Raw genomic sequence first — 24198 nt, forward strand, 5'->3', positions numbered from 1 at the left:
AATCAGTTTAAAATAATAAAAATATAAAAATTTATTTTCTTAAAAAATACGTATATTTTATATATAAATATATTATTTTATTATATCCGATTTAATTCTAATTGAATATTAGTTGAATTTTTAAATTATTATATTTTTAGTTTCACCGATTTAATTTTCAGAATTTTGATAATAACTTTTTTATTTTTTCAAAATAAATAGTTATATATGTAGCATAGAGAGAATAAATAGTTAAAAAATAACTTTTTTATTTTTCTCATTGATATACTAATTATAACCCTAATATATAAGCAACTCGTAGGAGACAGCAAATTTAATGGCCGTTTCTTTGTCTTTACCATTTTTGGCCTTGATGACCTTTATTTAATTAATTAGTTTTGGTTTTACTATGCGACATATTTATTTCTAGAATTCTAGCTTCTTATATTACAACATGATTAAAGTTTAATTATTGATCATTTAATATATTGTGTTATATATTTTTTTAATTATAAAATAATAATATTAAAAAATAAAAAATAACTAAAATTTTTCTTATCTAACATTCATTAATTATTATAATAATTAATAAATATAAAATAAAATAAATTCAAATTATGTTTGGCTAATTATTTTTGTTACCAAAACATTTGCCATTATAAAAATCCAACAAGGTCCACTTAATTTATGTTGTATTAGATTTGCCCATTAAAAAAAATGATTAGACATGTCCCATACAAGAATCTTCTCACGGGCCCATACCGGGGTTTATTAACATTATGCTTGTTTTTATTTTCTTTTTTTATTCTCCCTTTCTATTTTATTTTTTCTGATTTAATTTTATCTTGTTAGTTGTTGAAAAAAGTAAGAAAGCGAAAATAATTTATTAGCTTGCTGATAATAGAAAAGAGAGATTAAAATAACAAAAAGTTATTGGAATATATAATCATTTCTCAATCAAATAAAGTACACTATAGCTCAACAGCTTCAGAGAGACCCTTACACTCTAAAGATAAAGCATACAATGAATTGAAGGGACAATAACGAGAAGTTAATCTCTCCATGCACGTACAAGAATCACACACCAATTAATAATGAAAAATTAAGAAAACGAAAACAATAATAATGGAAATTAAAACAACAACTAATACCATAAATATATTTTGCATCATTGCTTAGTTGCATTGGAAGCCACGTGGCACTTTCCTTGAGCAAACATTGAGGAGCAAGCTAAGGGAGATGGGAAGGTTGAGGTTGAGGCCCAAAACATTTGCCCTAAGGGCGGTGCAGAGGCACGCGGCGGCTTCGAGGTCGACGAGGCCGTTTAGGAGGGAGCAGCAAGGGGCCACCGGTGGCTGCCCCAAAGTCACATTCAACAGACCGTTGAGCACGTTGGCGCACACGCCGAGTTTGAGTGCGTCACGTGGGCAGGCTGCAGTGCCACCCCCGCCGGAAGGTGTGGATGGGGTGGATCCGGATCCACCAGATCCACCCGATCCACCCTTGTGGTGGTGCTTATTGTGCTTTGGTGGAGGAGGGCATGGTGCATTGTTAGCGGAAACAAGTGCAAAGAAGAGGATGTTGAGTGTGAGGAAAAGAGCAAGGGAAGTGGTTTTGGAAGCCATCTCTTCAACTTAATAATTAGTTATGTAACTCACTCACAAGTGCTTGAGCTTAATTAAGATATTAGTGTTTGTTGAAGATGGGAAATACTTGGAGTGAACGGTTGTTTATATAGTGCGAGGGTGATGAGTTGTTCTAACTTTAAATATTGATGAGTGGACGTACAATTATTATTAGGAAAAGTATAGGTAAATAATGAAAATATTAAACAATGTAAACAATAGATGTATCGGATGTTCATTTTACTAGTGTACGGATGGTTATTTTAATATTAAAATTTAGAGGGTTAATTTGGAGGTATAGTGTGTTTTTATTTGATTGGTGGTTGTTCATATTGTTCAACAAAGTCATTGTCCCCCTAGCATTCCCCTTATTATTATTATTTCAAATAAATTAAAGATCGGAATAGGGACTTTATAAGAAATATTTTAATATTTATTTTTGTCTTAGTAAATCGATATAATTTCTTTATTATTTGACATAACATACATGATATGAACATAAAATATATTTTACATTTTATTTAGTGAAAGAGAAAAATTTGTTTAAACTTTACATATATAATATATATAGAATGATCATATTTTTAACGTATTCACTCATGCAAGAGTTAGTTTTAGATTTATATAAATTTTATATATGTCTTTTGTTTAATATCATATCATAAAATTATTTCTTTTATAAAATATTAAGTGTAGAAAATAAGACACATAAATAATAACTATATCTCTAATAATACTTCATTTCTTTAATTATTATATATAATACACTGTTTTACCTTATACATAGATGTATTTTGATATAAAAAATACGATAATCATTTTATATAATATAGACTTACTACTGTAAGCACACACAGTAAGAAAAAAGTTATATTAAAAATAAGATATAAAAACTAATGAGTGCTATCAAGAAAATTAAGAAATAACGGCCATGATAAAAATATAATCATTACATGTCTCTTTTTATTCATTTAAATTTGTAGGAGTAGTTTTATGATATAATATCAAAATTTTTATAATCAAAGAATTTAGAATTCAAATTTCGAATTTTGTTATTCTCAACAAAAAAAAAAGATAAATAAAAAAATTAATACAAAAAGTTCACGCAAATCCAAAAACGGTTTTGGTATAAAAAAGTGTATTAAAAATATAAATAAATAATTATTTATCTATCTTTTCCTATTAAGTTAACTTTTAGAGTAATTCAATGATACTGTATTAGAATTTATATGATTAAAAGGTTTATAGAGTTCAATCTCTTTTAGATTCTAACAAAAAATATTTAGTACAAGACATATTTAAAAAAAAATTATGCACATATTCAAGCAAATTTTAAAAAAATTTTCAGTTAAAGAAACATATTAAAAATATAATTATTTATCGTATGTTTTTTTTATGAATTTAAATTTTAAAAGAAATAGTTTTATGACGAACCTATTAATTACTTTATATCCTTTTCTGTCATTGTATGTTTGTCATATAAATCTTAAAAAAAAAAAAAAAAAGAGCAAAAGTAACATTATAACTCTATCTTCTCTTGATGCTCAGATCCATGTTTATTTTTACAAACTGCATATTCATAACCATGCAAACTGTATGCTGAAAATAGTTAAATGGACTTTAAGACAAATTAAGCTAATGAAGTGAACATGTGTGAACGTGAAAGTTTTAGCTGGCAGATAGTATTATCAGGTAATAAGGTTTTGGACTCTTGTGACTACATGATGAACTTGTGGATCCATAATTTCAATGTTTTTGCATCTATCAAGGAACCCGATTCCACCGTAAGATTGATCAATTGGGATCCTCTGACTCATTGAATGGCAACATTTACGATTTGCAATTTGCAATATGCATTGCACGTGGAATATTGCGTGTTTCTATTATAAGCGTTACTCGTTGGGGGTAGGAAATTAACGATGCCTTGCCCCCTCGGTACCTTGACATAAATTCTGATTCTATTACTGTAATTTGCTTGAAATTTGGACCTTAGCTTCCACTATCTCACTCCAATGACTACACTCAAAGGAAAGTCACTACTAAAAAATAGTAAAATAGATGTAGATATTATTTGTTATTTTTTTTTTGCAAAAATTTATTACAAATTTAATGTGAATTTATCATTCGGAATAATATATAGAAAGCGAAAAATACTTAAAAAATTTGCAAATAAATATTTGCAGCAAAATTTATAGATAATTTTGACAATAAATTTGAGTTATGTCAAATTTGTAGCAAAATTTGCAACAACAAAATTTACGAATTTAGTTGTAAAATTGTGATTTTACTTTTATGCAAATTTTATTGCGAATTCATTTTTTGCGGATTTAGATGTGAAAAAATTGTTGCACATTTAGCTGCAAATTAATTTTTTTGTGAATTTTGTTGCAAATTACATTGTTGCAGCTTTTGTTGCAGTTTTAGTTACAAAAATTTTATTGCAGAATTAGTTGCAAATTTTATTTCCCATAAATTTTGCTGCGAATTTCATTGTTGCGATTTTAGTTGCAAATATTTTGTTAGAGTTAGCTACGAATTTCATTTTTTGCAAATTTCGCTGCGATTTTAGTTACGAATTTTGTTGCAGAATTCGTTGTGAATTTCATTTCTTGCAAAATTTACTACAAACTTCATTGTTGGGATTTTAGTTGCATAACACCCTAATATTTAAATCCTTATGCTCGAGTCATAAGTCAATTATAATAAGGTGGTACGACTCAAGGTGGATTTATAATACATATATAATTGAAAGAAATTATTAAACAAGAGAAATATCACAAATAGAAATGCTCGCGTATCGATGAAAATAATAAAGCGCTATCAGGAAGTGGAAATAAAATAAAACATTAAGGAAGAATAGAATAAATACAGGATATGTATATAAACATAAATATGATAGCTACTAGTCCTGACTTGCGAAGTTTAAGTCGACTAGGGTTACAGTAATAAAAATAAGTTGACAACAACATTTAATTTCCTATCTCTCCCAAAATATACATCAAGGCCTTTATAGGTGAGTTTTCAAAATAAAATTACATACATATAAGTTTTTCAAGATAAATAAGGAGAGATCCTAAACAAAATATAAAACAGGAGTCCAGAAAAATTTTGCCATCTCCCATATGAATCACAGCTCACTCTTGAGCACCAAGACCTGCATTTGAAAAATAAGAGATATTTATGGAATGAGAATCCCCAACCCATGGGTCTTCAGTACAGTAAAAATGCCGAATAGATACTGCATAAGGCAATAGAAACTCACTAAGCAATCTAATACTCCATGCATCATCATATCCATCCTAAGTTTTCTCTAATCCATAATTTGGCAACTATCATAAGAGGATTCTAAATCTGATTCAACATTTCCCGTCTTTTAACAACTCTCCAAACAGACTAGAATCAGAATCAGTCCTTAGCGTCAACCAACACCAGCATGAGAGACTTCTTAGGTGAGCAAACACAAACAATGCAAACAAGTAATACACAAGTTAATTCAAGTAAAGCAATTAGCATATAATCATGTAGCATATACAATTAGTCAAACCAGTTACAATCAATCAAACTCAAACAAATCAAACATATGAGAATGATGTATGCCTGCCCTATGACTGATGAGTCTCATTTGTCGGTTATATAGCCAAACCCGACATGTCCGGTAGCGAACCATGGACAGTTCCTAAACGTGCATTCCCAAGAGTATATGCATATATTCACAATCATTCATCAATCAATTTTCATTTCATTGGGGGAATTTGGGGAGTTAAAGTGTCCAGTCACAATTTGCGACGAAGGGTCAACAGAATCTATATCTCAACCTGGAGCAAGTGGAGCTGACCCACTGCATCTACCCAGAGAAAGTCGTGACTCAGATAAATTTTTATAGGGTAAATGCCCTTTCCGGCCCGTGAACATTTTAAAGTGGGACATATCGCACCTTTATCATCTAGAAATCCCTACCCGATCCTCGACCAACCACATAATTGAACAAATCGACCCCTGTGACCGGTTGCTTCCAGGTTACCCAGTTGACGTGTCAGGTAGATGCTGAGGTGTCAAGTGAGTGTGCCACGTGTAACCAAGATTTGTTGCAGGGACTCAAAACCCCCTCCCTGCAACTCAAACGGCGTCGTTGTGTTTGGCCAATAATCCCCTATTCCTTCGAAGTACATTTACTGTATACTCCCTCTTATTTTCATTGATTCACTAAAAAGCCCTAACACTTGATCTTCCTGCATTGTTTCCCTCCAGAACCTCTGCACCACGCAAGAACGGAAGTGTGGGAGAATCAAATCTGCGACGAACGTGGGTAGGGCATAGACGTTCAGTGTGTGAGACTGCATTGAAAGGTTAGTTCAGTTTTTCGATTTTTTACAGTGTTAGTTAAGAATGTAGTTTTTTTCCATGCACTTCTATGCGGGGTGTGATGTGAGGAGCTTTACGTTCGAGATTATTAGTATGATTAATGGATAAAGTGGTTAAGAAGAAACACTATTTTTAGTTAGGGTTTGATAATGCTAGGGGTTGATAAACGTAATCAGTAATCCGGGTAATGAAATTTGTATGTAGTAGTTATAGTGATGATAATGATGGTGGCATTGTTGTGCATTACCGTGAAACTGTTTCTAAATATTGCAGATGTCTATGTTTGTGATCCCTGTGTTTTACCATGGCGGAAAGCTTGTTAGAACTAATGGTAAGCTACATTACTTGGACGGGAAGGTAGAGAAGTTTCCTCCAATGGATATTGATTTCGTAAACAAGAAAGATTTGGAAGAACTTTTCAAGGGTTTGGGGTACTTGACATACAGAGAAATCTACTGGCACGACCCAACTGTTATTGAGTTCGAGGATGGTCTGCATGTGCTCTATGGTGATAAGGAGATTAACAATATGTGTGACTTCACCATGAGAAATAATCTGAAGGAGTTCCACCTTTACTTTGAGCATGGAGTGGATATCCCTGAGGTTACTGAGGATGAGCCTGTGGAGGAGGAATGAGTATCTGAAGATGAGGAAGTCTTGGCGGTAACAGATTCTTCAAAATCTTCTTCCTCCTCCTACGATTCATATGAGAGTGCTGAAGATGAAGTTTACAAGCCCCCTCTTCCTGGGTATGAAACTGACAGTTCTGAGGAGGCTGTTGAGGTAAAAAGAAAAAAGAAGAAAATTGGGAAGTCTTGCTCACCTAACACCATGGCAAAGAGAAGGGCCTCCAGAAGATACACTGGTAAGAGGAGGATGAAGCATGTCCTGAATACAGAGAGGGAGAGTGGGCCTAGCAGTGGAGAGGAATGGTTGGGCCAAGGCCCAGGTAGTAGAGGCTGTGTTGGGCCGGATCTGGGTAATATGGAAGGCCCAGCTAGTGAGGGACATGTGGGGCAGAAGGGGGTTGCAAGTGAGGCTGGTGAGGAATTCCTTGATGGTGAGGATATTGTTTATGAGTATGAGTCTGAGGGTTTTGTGACCCCAGTGTCATCTGATGATGAGAGGGGCCCTTCTTGGCCAGATTTTAATGAGGGCAAAACATTTGGAGAGGTGCAATTTAGTTTAGGGATGCAGTTTGCAACTATGGAGCAATTTAAAAGGGCACTTAAGGATGTCTTTGTGCAAGATGGAAGGAATTGCATGTACCTAAAGAATGAGCCGGGGAGAGTCAGAGCAGCCTGTGCTGAGGAAGATTGTCCTTGGCTGATTTTTGTGTCGAAGAACTCGGTTACCAAGTCTTTTGAGGTGAAGACATTCCACAATCAGCACACATGTGGCCGTGATTATGGCAGCAACCTTGCTGATAAAAAAAGGGTGGCTGAGAAATTGGGGCTAAGACTAAAGACGCAACCAAAGTTGACACCTAGGGAGGCAATGCAGCATATGAAAGAAGACTACAACGTTCAACTGAATCGGAAGATGATTACACGAGCAATCAAGCAGGCTAGGGAGACTGTGTTGGGCAGTGAAGGGGCTCAATTTGGAAGCTTAGGGATTATCTGAATGAGATACACAAAAGCAATCCCGGGAGCACAGCACACATGAACACCTTACCTCAGCCACAAGGGCCAAACTTGTTTCAAAGATTGTATGTCAGTTTTGATGCTTGCAAAAAAAGGCTTCAAGAATGGGTGCAGGCCTCTGATAGGTTTGGATGGGTGTTTTCTGAAGGGTTACTATGGAGGCCAATTGCTTTATGCAGTGACCCAGGATGCAAATAATCATGTCTTCGTGATCGCATTTGGTGTAACCAGGATTGAGAACACTGATAATTGGAAATGGTTCCTGACCTGCCTTCAGGAGGATTTCGGCTCAAGCATGCTATTTGGATGGCATTTGATGTCTGATCAACAGAAAGTAAGTTTCATAATTATCATATAGCATTATGCATTTTTCAGCTTTATGTTAGATTAAATATGTGAAATGCTCAACTGCAGGGTCTTGTTCGGGCAGTCCAAGAGGTGATGCCAAATGCTAATCATAGGAACTGTGTGCTCCATATGTGGAAAAACTGTGAGAAGAGGTTTAGGGACAAACAAGTTAAGGGTTGTGTTTGGGAAGCAGCTAGGAGCACAACTCCAGTTCAGTTCAAGGCTGCTATGGATAGATTGAAAAGTGTGAGTAATGGAGCTTGGGAGTACATGAATAAGTTTGACCCTAAGGTCTGGTGTAGGGCTTTTTTTAGTCACTATCCTAAGAACGCTGCTGTGACAAACAATATGTGTGAGTCTTGGAATGCAGTGATCGTGGAGGCTAGGGAGAAACCAATCCTGACACTGTGCGAGGAGTTAAGGGTCCAAGTTATGAACAAAATGGCTAGACACAAGAGGATCCTAGGGACATATAAAGGAAAGCTGGCTCCAGTACAACAAATGAAATTGGACAAGTGGATTAAGCCAGAAAGTCACAAGTGGAATGCTCAATGGTGTGGTGACAATGACAGGGTTGTGTTTGAGGTATCCAGGAATACACACAAGTTGGGGGTTAACCTGAAAAATCAAACATGCACATGTAACTTATGGCAGCTCACAGGTAAGTTGAAAGTATGTTAAACAGTTTCAAATTTTTTTGGCCAGGTTATTGATATATGACAGATGCTATAATTGCTAAATTCTGTAATGTAGGTGTACCTTGTGTTTATGCTGTTGCAGCCATATCCAGAGTGAGGGTAAAGGCAGCTGAAGACTTCGTGTCTCCATTTCTCACTATGGAGGCAATAAGGAAGACATATGATATCTGTATCAACCCAGTACCCAGTGAGGAGTTTTGGGAACCAACTGAACAACTGAAGGCAGATCCACCAAAAATAGTGAGACCTGTTGGTAGACCAGTTAAGAGGAGAAAGGAATCAGCTACCCCTCCAGCTCCATCTGATGGCAGCAAGGTTAGAAGGACCTTCTAGGTTACCTGTAGCAAATGCGGAGAGGCTGGCCACTACTTCAAAACATGTAAGGGAGCACCTAAAAATCCTAACTGGCAACCTAAAAGGAGGAGAACTGTCAAGGTATGGAATAATTTTTTTCACAACTTGATTTTCTATCTGCAGCCATGGAATACTACCAAAGTTAACTGAACTCTTTACTCACTGTTCAGGGTGGTAGTTCTGGCCAATCTCAAGACAAACCCATGCATCAGAGGCAGAACCCTACTTTAGAGGAAATTAGGGTTAGATATCTGAACTTGTGTTTGCTATGCTTTTCGTTCTTTAGGTTTACTGGCTTCATTGGTTTTGTTTATGTTTGTTGCTGAAATGAATGCCATATTATTATTGTACTCCTGGATTAGGCCAAGCTAAAGAAGCAAAAGAAAAAGGTGTCCAAGAGGCCACATGCTCCACCAGAGGAAATTCCAATCTCTCAATCTGCCCCTCCAGTGGTATATGTTAGAGTATACTATGCAGTCTAAGATGTTAACTCATGTTTTTTTGCCTACTAACTGAATTATTTGGGTTGTTGTTGAATAGGAATCTCAAGGTGAAGCAGCCCAGCCAAGTCCTACACAGACAATTTCTGCACAACCAGCCCAGCCTAGTCCTGCCCCACCAGCCTAGAAAGGGCTTGCACCAACAGCACAGCCCACTCCTGCACCACCATCCCAGCCCAACCCTGCACCACCAGCCCAGCCAAGTGCCAGACTCAGGCCCAAGCTAAAGACCTTTAGGCCACCAGCTCCTCTGTCTCCACAAACAAGCCACCAACCAGTTTCTGCAGCAGAAAATATTGGGGCCATCACCAAGGAAACAGTTGCTGCATCAAGTGGAGGAACCTCTTCAGACATATTGAAGTTCATTCCAACCCCAAATTTCAGGCCACCAAAGCAGACTTAGTTAACTAGGAATTTGCAATGTTTAGGGACATGTTTTTGCTTTGCTGTTTATGTTTTTTTTGGATGCTGCACCAGAATTCTGAAAACTGCATATGTTTAGGGACATGTTTTTTGGGAAAACTACTTGGACTCACAAAGTGTGTGTGGTTTATTTTGTTATGTTTGTCTGCTGTACCATCTGTGTTACCAAGCTGTAACTTGGATTTGTGAAATGACAATGCTTAACCCTTGTGAAGAGGTTGCATTTTTACAATGTTTTCAATTTGGTTTACCATGATTCTGTCAATCAATTACACACAAATCATGAAATGCAGAAAATACTCATAACTGACAAAACAAACTCTTATTCCAGAAACATAGTTCATTACACTTTCATATTCAATTCTTTCAATATATCCAGACATTGAACCCTTTACTAAACACTAAATTTACAATGTCAAAGGCATGTTAACATTGTGCAGCTGTTACAATACTACATCCCTTTCCTATTACAATGCCCAACAAGATCAACCCAAACACTTTCCATCTGCTAAGAGCACCACTGTTAATTTCATCGGTTTTGACCTCATCCATCTTCTTCTCTATCTCTGCAATTCTTTCTTCCATCTTTTTCGTTGGGTCCGATACTGCATCTTGTAGCACCTCATCAATACAAAAAGAGGCAACATACTCATCTAGCCAGGCAAAGTATTTGCAATGTCCTCTGTTCTTCTACATCAAACATGCATACTGTTCAGCTCCAACAAGAAACCAAAATAACACAGCAACCCAAACACAAAACGATATCCGAAAAATTTACCTTAAAATAGCAACAACCAAAGAAATGCCTCTTAGGGTTTTTTGAAGTTCCAGATTCGAACAAAATGGCATATGATCCGCAATTGCACACTGGAGAAACAAACTTCTTCTTCATCCTTCTCGACGCTCCTTCCAGAATGCTTCCATCGGCACTCATTCTACTGCCCCAACTCTCGTCAGCCCCACCGCATCTTCTCTCACAACTCCATGAGGCACCAGAATTTGCACTCGCCATGCCCACCCTTGCAGGTCCTCTCAGATAGCCAGAAGATGCAAACCCTAAACCTTTTCAATCATTCAAGAATGGGGGATTATTGGCCAAACACAACGACGTCGTTTGAGTTGCAGGGAGGGGGTTTTGAGTCCCTGCAACAAATCTTGGTTACACGTGGCACACTCACTTGACACCTCAGCATCTACCTGACACGTCAACCGGGTAACCTGGAAGCAACCGGTCATAGGGGTCGATTTGTTAAATTATGTGGTTGGTTGAGGATCGGGTAGGGATTTCTGGATGATAAAGGTGCGATATGTCCCACTTTAAAATGTTCAGGGACCGGAAAGGGTATTTACCCATTTTTATATCACATATCATTCTCAACTAGGAGAAAGTGGGGGAGAACCACTGCATCTACCCTAGGAGACTCAAACCATAATCCGGAGCAAGTGAAACAACGGTACTGCATCTACCCAGGTAGGTATATCTCAATCATAATCAATTTCTATATCAATGCCATTATCAATTTCATTATCATTCTCATTAACAATCTCCCCTTTTATCTCATTTCAATTCATATTCAATAGTAATTAAATTCATTCAACATCATTATTTGTCATCATAATCAATTATCACTCATCATCACATTCATCCTCATCATGCATCACTTCACATCTTGTTTATTTTCCCCCAATCCACTAACTGAACTCTTTATATCTCGTCTCTAACTCCTCTATCTTTAATTACATTGACTCTAGATTCTTATCGGGGTTTATAGAAGTTTAGAAGGCTAATAGAATGGTTAAAAACTCAAAAATTCAAATTTTGCAAAATTGGGTGGACATGTGTACGCATGAGGGTAAAAATTAGCATAGTCGCGTACACGGACTACCGTCGCGTACGCGAGAAATTTGGGCAATGGAGCTCGCTCGCGTATGCATGACATGTGTCGCTTACGCAGACCATGTTAGCGTACGCATGGGTGTGAGTAGTGACCAACTCCCGCATACGCACAATGGGCGTACACATGACATATCAAAACTTCAAAAATGATGATATGCTGCAGAAACCAGTTTTTCAACCCAAATTTCAAACATTCATAACATTTTTACAAAATTTATTTTTCAACCACTCTTGAACCGTTGGAAAGATCGATAAATAAATTTTCATAAAACTCCAATTTTATAAAATTTCCAACTTCGAGGACTGAATTATAGTCCACCGAAGTTGGCCAAAAATCAATTTTAACCAAAAATAGAATTTATCAACTTTTCTAAAAGTTCACAAGCCAAAATAGTTTTTAACTCAACAAAATGATCCCAAACTACTCCAATTCACATATTAAAAATAAACCAAATTCGAACTTACTCGATTCATACATTTTAACTCAAAATCATCCACTTCACGTATCAAATCCTTAAATTCCACTATTCTAACAAATTCCTACCAAATTTCACATACTTAGTACCAAAATTTCTATTCAAACCCATGCATCAACACACAATACATTTGTCAACTCATAGTAATTTAGGAAATGTTCAGAAAGTGATAAGTCAATGTCACATTCCATTCTCAAAGTCTAACTTATCTTACCAAGTTTGTGAATTTTGCAGTGCGGCAAAAATGCATCAATTGTCCTTTAGAGTTAGTTTATATAGATATTTACAGATTAGCCCCGTTTACATCAAAAGTTGGTTTCAAATACTATATATGCTTTCTTGATGCATTCATAAAACTTTCATGCATTTTTCTTCTTGTCAACAAATCTTATCCATTGATAACTTTTCAAAATTATAAGAATCTCATAGAGAATCAAACTAGTATGAAATTCTTTCAATCTTTAATACAAGAACATAGAATTTCTCATCGCTTATCTTGCCCCTACACTCACCAACGACAAAAAAGTGTAGAGAGGAAGCATATACATATAACTAAGACTGGATTGTCTTTTTTAACTGCTACATCTATACTTTTAGAATATTGGGATATTGCCTTCACTATTGCATGCTATCTGATAAATAGATTGCCTATAGCAAAATTAAATTTCAAAAGTCTTTATGAGGCTTTTTTCATAAGCAACCTGATTATATGTCTTTGAGAGTTTTTTGATGTACATGTTATCCCTTGTTAAGATCCTATAACAGAGGAAATTTGATTTCAAATATGAGATGCATGTATTTCTAGGCTATGTTTCTAGTAATAAAATGTTTCAACAAAAAGGGAAAGATTTTTATCTCTAGAAATGTATTGTTTGATGAAATTATTTTTCTATTTTAGATATCGAGTAGCTCTTGTTTCTCTAACTCAAAATCTTCTCAATCATTCAATCATGAAAACTTTGGCGAAATCCCTTTGTTAGCTAATCTAGAAAGTCTGATATACCTTCCTAATTTGATAACCATTTATCTCCATCACCCAACAAACAACTCTATACACCAACAATTATAGTCTCTCATTCACCTATCACTCCAACTTCCTCACTTATAAATCTCCCTTTCTCAATCTCTTGACTCAAGTAGTGGTAATTTAACAACTCCTACCAATACAGATACTTTAACAGTAACTAGTACTATTCCTATCTTTGGAATTGAGATTAACCTTCTTCCTATCACACTCACTGACAACAACACTACCTCTCTTCCACCTAACATTCACTTATGACAATTAGATCAAAGTTTGGTGTCTTAAAACATAGAAATTTGATGGTTGTTTCTAATTATTTAGGTTTACTTACTCAGATATCAAAAAATGCTAAACAAGTTGTTATCTGTCAACATTATAAATAAGCCATGGACAAGAAATTTGAAACCTTAACTAAGTGTGGAACCTGGTCTCTTTTTGATCCTCCACACAATGCAATTATTGTTGGTTACAAGTAGGTCTATAATATCAAAAAGAATTCAAAAGGCAAAATCTTGAGGTAGAAAGCATGCTTAGTTGCCAAAGGATTTCACCAACTTGAGGGTATTAATTTCAAAAAATTATACAGAGTTGTGGTGAGGCCTTTGTTTGTAAGAATCATCATTAGTATTACTTTAACTCAAAATTAGTGAATTGAGAAGTTTGATTTTGATAATACTTTCTTAAATATTATCGGATTTATCGGTGGAATTATAAAAAAAATTCACTGCTAAATTTATTACTGTTGGACATAATCCGACAATAAAAATTTTGCTGGTAACTGATTACTGTTGGATTTTGTAATCCGCCACTAATTTTTGGCAAAATTAGCGGTGGGTTCCATTAAATGGGTGGTGAAAAATTGGAGGAGGTTACCCTTGGATAAATTTTGCCAGTAACTTTGGCTTCACGCGTGCATCTGCTCATAGACATTTTCATCTGTTGCCGCATCCACCAAATCTACTCTATCTTCCGCTTGAGCTCCTATCTCAGGGACTTCGTCTCTGCCTCACAAGCATCTCTCGCTGCCATGCTTGCTAGGTTCTCGTTATACCTCTTAGATAGATGTAACTGGTGACCTTAGTCTTGAAGGCTTTGGGTGAGCTTGTGAACCTACTCCCACAAATCGATCTCCTTGGGATTAACAAAGCTGGTGGTTGAGGCAAATGAAACCCTCAAGGTAGAGGTGCAGATGTTGTTGGCAAAGAATGACCCGAACCCATAGACAATTCTTGTACGGCTCAAATGCGGTCTTGCACCACACCATCAGACTTGATGTGACATTTTAACTTAGTCTTAACCACAACTACCCAACTAGACTTGCATGACCCCAAAAAAAGAAAATAGTATACTTGCCATGTATTTTGAGGTAGAATAAAAATATTGTAATATCTACATTTTCTAGTCACATTTACTTTGTGATATTTTAACAATTGTGCTTTCATGTTCCTAGTTACAGACTTGGATTATACCATTCATATTTAAATACACACACCTTATACGTAGTGCGATAGAAATACCCTAATTAAATTATATTGTGCAACACATCATACCAATAAAAATGACCACTTTGTGCATCCCCATGAACCCAGACTATCGTGTTATCTATTTCTTTTTTCACTGACCATTGTAAAAAATGAAACATATATCCATTAACATTTTAGATTGGGAAGCTTGTTCCCTTATTTATTAGGCCCCAACTAAGTGCAACTAGTTCTCATTTTATTGTGTCAATTAGATTCACTTGGACATATTCTCTGAACCAATGTGAAAAATTATTAACTGATGTATCAGGATTTATTTCTTGGAATACCCTAGGATGCAATATCATAAATAAGAAATTTCATATTATTGAAATTTTGATTAGATGAAAAAATTGTCTTACGAATTGAAATATTAATGAATTCTTAAAAAACTCACATCACGTAGGGTGAAATCTGGTCACAACTTCTTCGGGTTTCATCTATATCAATACCCATCCTTGAACGCATTACGATAAAGGTGAATGGTTATATCCGAAGGTCTTAACCACTTAGTCAGTCGACACTTATATCACAGACACCTAAATATAGTAGATACCTTTTGAGACTTAAACAGTTCCATGTTGAAGACATACACAACAAACTGATCAACCCCCTCAAAAAACATAGGTTTTAACCCCTTTTTCGTGTTGAACATTATTCCTATCATATATCCATATACGATGTCTTGAAATTATTTTGCAATAAACAACCTAGAATTCAACCAATAACATAACTTATTAAACTTTTTAGAAATTTTGGCAGAGTTTCTTCTATAATTAGAATCCTCCACCAACTGTAATTTTCTTTTTTTTTCACAAACCAAAAATATTTTTAAATAATTTTAACAAAAAATTGGCAGAGTTTTTTCTTAATTCAGAGACATCTACTAAAAAAATTTATCAATTTTTTTAGAGAAAACAATTGTAGGCATAAATTAAAACAAGCACGCATTCAATAAAACATCAAATCCTAGCCGTTCTAGTGCATAATGCCTTATTACTTCGCAAGTTTTCAGCAGACAAGGGTTTCGAGAAGGCACACTAGGAAACCTTCTCCCACTTTCATTCTAAAACTTTTTTCTAGCAAAAGTAAGTCTAGCATAAAACTTAAAGTTAGAGATAGAAAACCAACTTGAGTACTACACGAACAACCGACGTATATATCTCAGCATGAACAATCTACAATTAAAGCTAAATGACCTTTGTTAGCTCCTCATGGTCTTGCATTGCCTCTTCAAGTTGTGGTTGAATCCTTAACTTAGATTTCGAAGCCTTTATGCCATAATTTGCACCACTTTTCTCACCTCTCACAAATAAAAAAGCTTCATTTTGAGTGATAGAATTTTTAGAATCGTAGGATTCATTGATCATACAGCTAATATCATCCTGCACAATCCAATTTGTGATTCGAAAATGAAGATAAAATTTAACTTCCATACAACAGCAAAAGGAAAAGGTTAGTAATGTTACATCAATTTGTTTAGCTTTTTCATTGACCTATTCTCCATTATTCTTTTGATGAGTAATTTGCCACAATTCTTGAATATCAGGCTCGACACTAGTTCTAGGATGGCGCTGCAAATTTTTTAAAGTTTAAAATATCACATATAGTTAAGTGCAAACGTGACATAGAAAAAAATATAACACCAAATTAAAGACTACTTCAAGACTATTTACCTGATCACATTTAATAACTTGAAATGTTCTTCGACCAACAATATGTGGTACAACATGATGCTTTCTATTATCTTTATTTCTTAAACTTTTTTCCTATAAAATACCAAACTCATAAAAGACAAAAGGAGTTAAGTAATAATTATATCATTGACCTAAAATAGCAAAATAATATAAGAACACCTTAATAATTGTCACAATAAAAAATTCAAACCTAAAAAGAAGAACCTCCAAAGTAGCACACTGAATTCTCCCATGTCTCTAGAAGAACATTGTTCGGTGAATTTTGAAGGCGCTCCTCATCAGTTTGATACAACTCATAGTGTTCACACAATCTTGAGCACTAACTTCAATAACAGATATTAGCCTTAGCTAAAATCATTTTACGTATTATTTGTGTATCTGCTATATCAAACTTTTCCTACATAAGATTGGTCAAAGTTAGTTAGTACAAATAAAGATTTAAAATATATAATAGCCAAAAATATAAATATGTATTACTAAAATAATGTTGCATATTTTTTGCTTGACATCATCTCCAACTTGACTCCATTTCTCTACATCCAAAGGAGCATTTTGTCTTGTAACAATACCCACTTCGGATGCAAAAAGATCATCATGGATGCCATTAGGAGCTAAGATATTCAAAGAGATCAGCAATTAATTGATTAAAAACCTAAGAAAATAAATAAAAAAAGTACCCTAAAAATCGTTTAAGATGACGTGTCATCATAACATTAAACTTAAGACTTTACTTGTCCTCAAGTATAAAAAAAGATAAACGGAACTTAGCTCAATGAAAAAGATTTAAAAAGCTTTTAAGATTGGAAACAAAAGTGAAATTTATGATAATTCTTGTGGTTACATTTGCCTTCTCTTATCCTACATAGATCTTGCATACTTAAGATTTAGAAATTTTCAAAACCGAAATTTGATTTATATTATAAGAATTCTTTTAAATTTGTATGACTTGAAGTCAGTTCACTTCTTATCTGGGTTAGGAAAAAGATCTTTGCGGGATTTTAACTCTTAGTATTTTGTCACAAAGGCAACTCTTAATGGACTTTTAATCGATAATCCCGGGCTAGTTAGCCCAAGTTACCGGGTGATAAAATACCCCTCGGATCTAATTATCCAAGCCTCTCCTTGACACAGCCACATCACAAGTGTAACATCCTAATGTTCAAATCGTTATACTCGAGTCATAAATCAATGATAATAAGGTGGTACGACTCAAGGTGGATTTATAATACATATATAAATGAATAGAATTATTTAATGAGAAGCCTAAAAAGGAGTAAAAAATCACAAACAAAAACACTCGCGTATCTAAGAAGGAAGATAAAGCGTGTTCGGAAAGCGAAGATAAAGTAAAACATTAAGGAAGAACAATAAAAACAGGATATAGATATAACATAAGTATGATAGCCACTAGTGCAACTTGCAAAGTTTAGGTCGACTAGGGTTACAGTAATAAAAAAATCTGTTGACAATAGAAATTTAGGACTACCTCACAAGGTGGGACAAAACGGGATGTGCTAGTCTGCCAAATAATAAATTTTTGGCAAGGCAGAGTGGAGTGGGACGGCCAAACCTATTTGCCGTCCCTAAAGGATGGGGAAGGACGGAGAAGTTCGGATTAAAATAGGAGTAAAATTACAATAATAGAATTTGACTAATAGTTAATTGTTAAAAATTGATGATAACAGTAAATTAAAATATATTTTAAATATTAAGGATATAGTTAACTCAAATTAAATGTTAAGAAAATCTTGAAACTTTTTGAATATTTTAAAAATTTAAAGTATATTTTGTCGGAGTCAAATTCTAAATATTTGTACCCGTTAAATAAATAATTATTTATACATATCTGTTTAATATTTTAAAATTTTTGAATAAGTAATTTTATAATATAATATTAAAATTTTAATTTTATGACTAAAAAAATTTAATATTTGATTCTTGTTATCTCAATTTTTTTAGAAAAAAAAAATTCTAATAGAAGATAAAAAAGACCCTTATATAATTCATATTTTAAATCTAAAAGAAACTTTGTATCAGAAGTCATCTAAAATACATGATTATTTATATGTATCCACCTAATAATTTAACTTTTAAAATGAGCAGTTTTACTAGAGTACCCAACTCCGTGACTAAAAATCATTTCTTGCGGGATGTCATAGCTAAAGTAAGTGTTCATATAAGATTCAACCTATACATGATGATTAGTTATATTCCTCTCCGTGATATTATATATGATAAAACTAATTAAGAACAGCTCAGTTCACTGGCCAAATGGATTGATGAGTTGGCCCAGACAGCTAATATAGATTAGTTTTAAAAATTATTCAATAATGAAAACATAATACAAATGCGAAATAAAATAATACACATACATGCAATTATGAAATAAAATCAATCAAACATTAGTCACGGGTTCATTTGAATGTTTCCATATGATGAAGCGTGTTGGATATTTCTACAAATCGACCTCTAACTCTCTCAGCCAAATACATACTCGCCACATAGCTAGCAGTGACAAAAAAAAAAAAAAAAAAACTCGCCATAAAGCTAACACTTCAATTTTTCCTAGACCCACCACTTGTTATGTAATATCAACCCATGTTATCTAAACTTGAATGTTTTTCTATCCTTAGCTTTATAAATTCAAGGCAACGGTCTTCTCTTTTAGCTATTATATATTTAGGATTTCACTTAATTTCTAATATAGTATCAATTCTAAAAATAAAAATTTCACTTAATTGTTTTCTATACACAATGCAAGTTGTTGAGTTAGGTTCATTTAACTTGTAATATGTAACAACGTTATTTTTTAATTTATGTAAAAATTTATTTATACATTTAAAGTAAGAATATAATGTTAATACACTATTAACGTAAAAAATATTTGCATGTCCATTAGTTATATATTGTTACGTCAACAAAAACATTTACTTTTCACATTTATTATGTGAATAATTATCTAAAAAATAGATCAATTAAATAATTACAAAAATATAATTATATTGTGAATGAATCAAGATTAAATTTTTAAAATAAACCATTTGTTTTAGACAGATGGAGAAAAATACAACCAATTTGCTCTTCTATATGTCCATTTTTTATCAGAGTATTTGTAATTCTTGTAACGGAGGTTCATCAACAAGAAGCCTAGTGATATGATGAACAAAATTATTTTATGAATACCAAAAATCAGTTGTCAACTTATTTATTATATATTTGTGTGTAATGTATATTATTGTTTCATAATTTTTAATACAAATTTTTATATGTTTAGTAGAATTTAATTTTAATGTGCTATATATATATTTGTATAAAATATTTTTATATGTATACGGTACGTTTAATTATATAATATCACATTAATAAAAATAATTATTTTTTTATATTAATAATGTAAATAATAAATATCTTAATATGTATTAAAATTAAATTTTTTTTAATATATATTCTATACATATATAACTGATTATATAATTAATTAAAATTATGTTTCAGGCCATAAACCCTACGTCTGACATTTCTTCATTTAATACCTCAATAACCTTCAAAGTATATAAATTTATTCGAGTAAAAGTTTAATTTGAAGAAAACTTTTGTGCTCTTTTGTTTTAGCTTATTAGTTAGGATTTTTTTTTTTTTCTATTACATATCGTTTTACTCCATGTTGTAATTCAGGGTCCCATTTCAGTCCAAAAAATAGTGTTAATCCAATAAGTAAAAGTTAATTGAAATATTCGGATTGTTATATATTGGATAATTTCAATTTTCGCGGGATGATATAACATTCATATTAATTAAAACAATATTTATTTAAAAAATATAACGTTCATGAATATTCATTCATATTAAATCAATTTTATTTTAAAAATATAACATTATGCATGTTATATTTTAAAAAAAAAATATTGGAAATTAAGTTTTTATTGGATTGTAAATATTTTAATTTGTTTGAGAATTAGTGTATGTTTAGATGTCGTCATTAAATTATCAGAAAAAAATTTTTAATATAAAATATTTTAAAATTTTTTAAATAAATTTAAGAAAAAAAGAGTTTAACTAAAAAAAATTAGAAAAATTAAAAAAATAAAAATTTTTTTCCAAAAGTTACAATTTTATTTTTTAAAAAGGTATTTTTGACTTTAAAAAATATTTTAACATGATAAATAGACAAAATATATTTTTATATAAAATATTTAAATATCAAATTACTTTTATTTTATTAAAAATCTTTTAAAAGAATATTACTTAACAGAAAGGTCTTTAAAATTCCACTGCCAAACTTTCATCTAAACACTTTTTGTTTTATATATATATATATATATTTATTTATTTATTTCAATTTTTACTAAACAATTTAAACATTTAAAATATGTAATTTAATATAATATCAAATTTATTTGACGAAAAATTCTAAAATTATTTGATCTGCGTTATTTTCAAAGAATTTTATCATAAGGCAAAAAATAAACCTATATACAATCACGCTTTAAGTACAGAAATGTCTTACACAACTTAATCAGTCATTTAAATCTATCTAATAACTTAAACGTTTGTTATAAGTAATTTCCACAACTTGACATTTAGATTCTATTTTAACAATTGAACTAACTTAAGTTGACTTGACAGAAGTTTTACGGATAAAATTTAAAGACTTCAAACAAAATGGTTTTTATCAACACTCATCAAACTCAAACTATTTAAGTAACTAAAGAGAATATCTTGATTCAGCAATTTTGTCACAACTATCTTTGATATTATACGTAACATTCTTCAATCATTTTATTAAATAACAATACTATAAATTAAAGTACATCAAACATTTGGGTCCCTCCAACACAATGATGACTGGAGGAAATTTATTCAGTGTTCATGATACAATGACTGGAAAGTACTGAAATGAAGTGATGATAACGAAAGGTTAACCATCCATGCACGTACAACGTCGTAATACAATAATAAGAATAATTAATACACACCACACCACACTACCATAAATACATCACCAAGTAAATACTATTGTGTATGTCAAGGACATGATATGATACATAAGTAGAGAAATGCTAATTTGAATTTATTATTTTTAGCGATTACTTATTCATTAATTAAATTATTTTAGTGTAATTCTTGGTGGAAACTTAGGTGCAGTCGATTTCACATAAAGTTGATAGTTGAGAGCCGTTAGATTAAAATTTAGTCAAATCAGTCAAATTATTTAACGACTCTCAGTTTTCCACTTTACATGAAGTTGACTGCACCTGAGTTTTCACCTTCTCACATAAGTATAATAGTTATTATTTGTGCTTAGGAACACTGGAAGCCACGTGGCACTTGCCTTGAGCAGACATTCAGAAGCAGGCTAAGGGAGATTGGAAGGTTGATGTTAATGCCAAGGATGTTTCCTCTAAGCGCCGTGCAAAGGCAAATTGCGGCTTCGAGATCGACGAGACCGCTGAGGAGGGAGCAGCAGGGGGTCACCGGCGGCTGACCCAAAGTTATGTTCAACAAACCGCTCAGCACATTGGCGCATATGCCCAATTTGAGCGCGTCGCGTGGGCATGTCATGTTATTGTTAGGGTTGTTTGGGTTAGGGTTAGGGTTTGGATTGTTGGGGTTGGGATTGGGGTTTGGATTATTGGGGTTAGGATTGGGATTATTTGGGTTGTTGGGGTTGGGATTTGGATTATTAGGGTTAGGGTTTGGATTCGGCTTAGGTTTAGGGTTAGGGCATTTGTAGCCACATCCAGAGACAAGTGCAAAGAAGAGGAGGTTGAGTGTGAAGAAAAGAGCAATATTATTAGAGGAACATGGTTTGAAGGCCATGTTTTGGAAAATCTTGTAGTTAAGTGAGCAGTTGAGCTTAAGAATTTGTGAAGGTGGCTGATGAGCTATTTGCCTCCAATGAAGGGTTTATATATAGTGTCTTCTCATCATTTTTTCACGGGAAAGTCTAGGGGCAGCAAATTAATTTGGCCAGTATTTAGCCAGCAAAAAGAAAATGAGTGATTCTCCACCATTAGATGAAATCTCACACCATTAAATATATTATTGATGGCTAATTGATGGCTACAACTCACAAAATCTACTGCCCCTAGCACTTCTCTTTTGCCACAGGAGTGAAGGGAAATTTTCAATAGTTACTTTTGGTTTTTAAGTAATAATTAACCCGTGTGTTATTAACGTGAGGTTAGGTGTTGGATTCTTGTGATGAATTGATGTAATATTGTACGACATATCGACCATTCAGTAGATTATCCATATAGAGAATTTTGAGTGATGACAATATTTTTGACTTTCTTTTTTAACTGATATATTACTGTTTTAACTTTTTTTTTTATTATTAAATTGTTATCCTTTTCAAATATATATCAAGGTGGCAACTGATTTTTTTTGTCAACTTTTGACTAGGATTTTTTTTAACAGGAAACTTGATGGAGGGAGAACAACTTTACTATCACTAGATTCAATTATTTCTTGTTATATGTTATACTTTTTTTAATATTATTCTATTTCCTAATTAATATATATATATATAATCTAAAAATTAAATTAAATATTATTTTTATATTTATTTAATTTTATTTTTATTTTATAATCATTATTTATTAAATTAATTATTTTTAATTGTATGAAATTATTAATATAAATATTAAATTTTATTAAACATCTATAAAAATTAAATAAAAATACTTTTACTAATTATAAATATTTTAATCACAAAAATTTAATTAAACATCTATGAATATTTAATTAATCATAAATAACTAAGTAAAATATTTTATGATTAACTATTTTTAATTGTACAAAATTATTAAAATAAACATTAAATTTTATTAAACATCTATAAAAAATAAACAAAAAACTTTTTCCCAATCATAAAATATTTATTTTTAATTTATGATTAAAATATTTATTTTATGATTAATGAAAGTATTTTTGTTAATTTTTTATAGATGTTTAATAAAAAATTTAATGTTTATGTTAATAATTTTGTACCATTAAAAATAGTTAATTTAAGAAAGATTGAATATAAAATAAAAATAAAAATAAAAATTAAATAATTATAAAAATAATAATTGAATTTTTAGATCATATATATTAATTAGAAAATATAATATATAATTATATAATGGTTTAATTATTCTGTTAATTCCTATAGTTTTACCAAATTTATAATTAGGTTCCTATACTTTTTTTTAATTGGGTCCTTACATTGCTTTTAATTTTATAATTAGATCCTTTTTAGTGTATAAAAAGTTAGAGTTGACTGAATATTTTTTCGCAAATTGAAGGTATTCATAATTAAAAATCTAATTAGATCTTTGATCGCATGTATTTTGGGAGAAATATTATGTTAATTTTAATATTTTCGACCTGAAAAGTACCTAATTATAAAATTAAAAGCAGTGTAGGTAATTTTGAAAATTTGGTGAAACTAATTGAAAATAAAAAAAGTATAAGGATCTAATTGAAAATTTGGTGAAACTATAAAGACCAAAAGAGTAATTAAATCTTATATAATATAATTTAATGAATTTGTTCACCAAGTTGTGATTGAAGTATGATTAATTAGCCTTAGTTTATGTATTGAATTGTCAATTCTTAATAATTTATATCCTTATTAATTGGCTAGTTTTGAATTTTGAAAATAG

At 32.3% G+C, this 24198-nt stretch overlaps 3 protein-coding genes across 3 annotated transcripts; 1 reads left to right on the forward strand and 2 right to left on the reverse strand.

Moving 5' to 3' along the window:
- Positions 1-899: 899 nt before the first annotated feature.
- LOC107630164 (putative lipid-binding protein AIR1B) lies at positions 900-1685 on the reverse strand. The gene has a single exon (XM_016333229.3). It carries the CDS (start codon positions 1602-1604, stop codon positions 1155-1157), a length of 450 nt encoding a protein of 149 aa, XP_016188715.1. The 5' UTR covers positions 1605-1685; the 3' UTR covers positions 900-1154.
- Positions 1686-7679: 5994 nt separating this feature from the next.
- LOC107606725 (uncharacterized) lies at positions 7680-9639 on the forward strand. Its single transcript, XM_016308756.1, has 6 exons — positions 7680-7946; positions 8027-8621; positions 8714-8973; positions 9183-9254; positions 9375-9464; positions 9553-9639. The coding sequence occupies exons 1-6, from the start codon at positions 7680-7682 to the stop codon at positions 9637-9639; spliced, it is 1371 nt and encodes a 456-aa protein (XP_016164242.1).
- An 11774-nt stretch (positions 9640-21413) lies between these two features.
- On the reverse strand, positions 21414-22433 carry LOC107630153 (14 kDa proline-rich protein DC2.15). Its single transcript, XM_021121097.2, has one exon. It carries the CDS (start codon positions 22367-22369, stop codon positions 21851-21853), a length of 519 nt encoding a protein of 172 aa, XP_020976756.1. The 5' UTR covers positions 22370-22433; the 3' UTR covers positions 21414-21850.
- Positions 22434-24198: the final 1765 nt, after the last annotated feature.

Source organism: Arachis ipaensis, chromosome B1 (assembly GCF_059453495.1).
Source record: "Arachis ipaensis isolate K30076 ecotype BB chromosome B1, ASM5945349v1, whole genome shotgun sequence".
NCBI classification, from domain to species: domain Eukaryota; kingdom Viridiplantae; phylum Streptophyta; class Magnoliopsida; order Fabales; family Fabaceae; genus Arachis; species Arachis ipaensis.

Bases quoted from the DNA above. Each gene is read 5' to 3' on its own strand.
- LOC107630164 (XM_016333229.3), bottom strand. From the start codon at position 1,604: ATGGCTTCCAAAACCACTTCCCTTGCTCTTTTCCTCACACTCAACATC.
- LOC107630153 (XM_021121097.2), bottom strand. From the start codon at position 22,369: ATGGCCTTCAAACCATGTTCCTCTAATAATATTGCTCTTTTCTTCACA.
- LOC107606725 (XM_016308756.1), top strand. From the start codon at position 7,680: ATGTCAGTTTTGATGCTTGCAAAAAAAGGCTTCAAGAATGGGTGCAGG. The intron at 8,974-9,182 runs GTTAGAAGGACC...CTCACTGTTCAG, and splicing joins CTCCATCTGATGGCAGCAAG to GGTGGTAGTTCTGGCCAATC. The intron at 9,255-9,374 runs GTTAGATATCTG...CTCCTGGATTAG, and splicing joins CTACTTTAGAGGAAATTAGG to GCCAAGCTAAAGAAGCAAAA.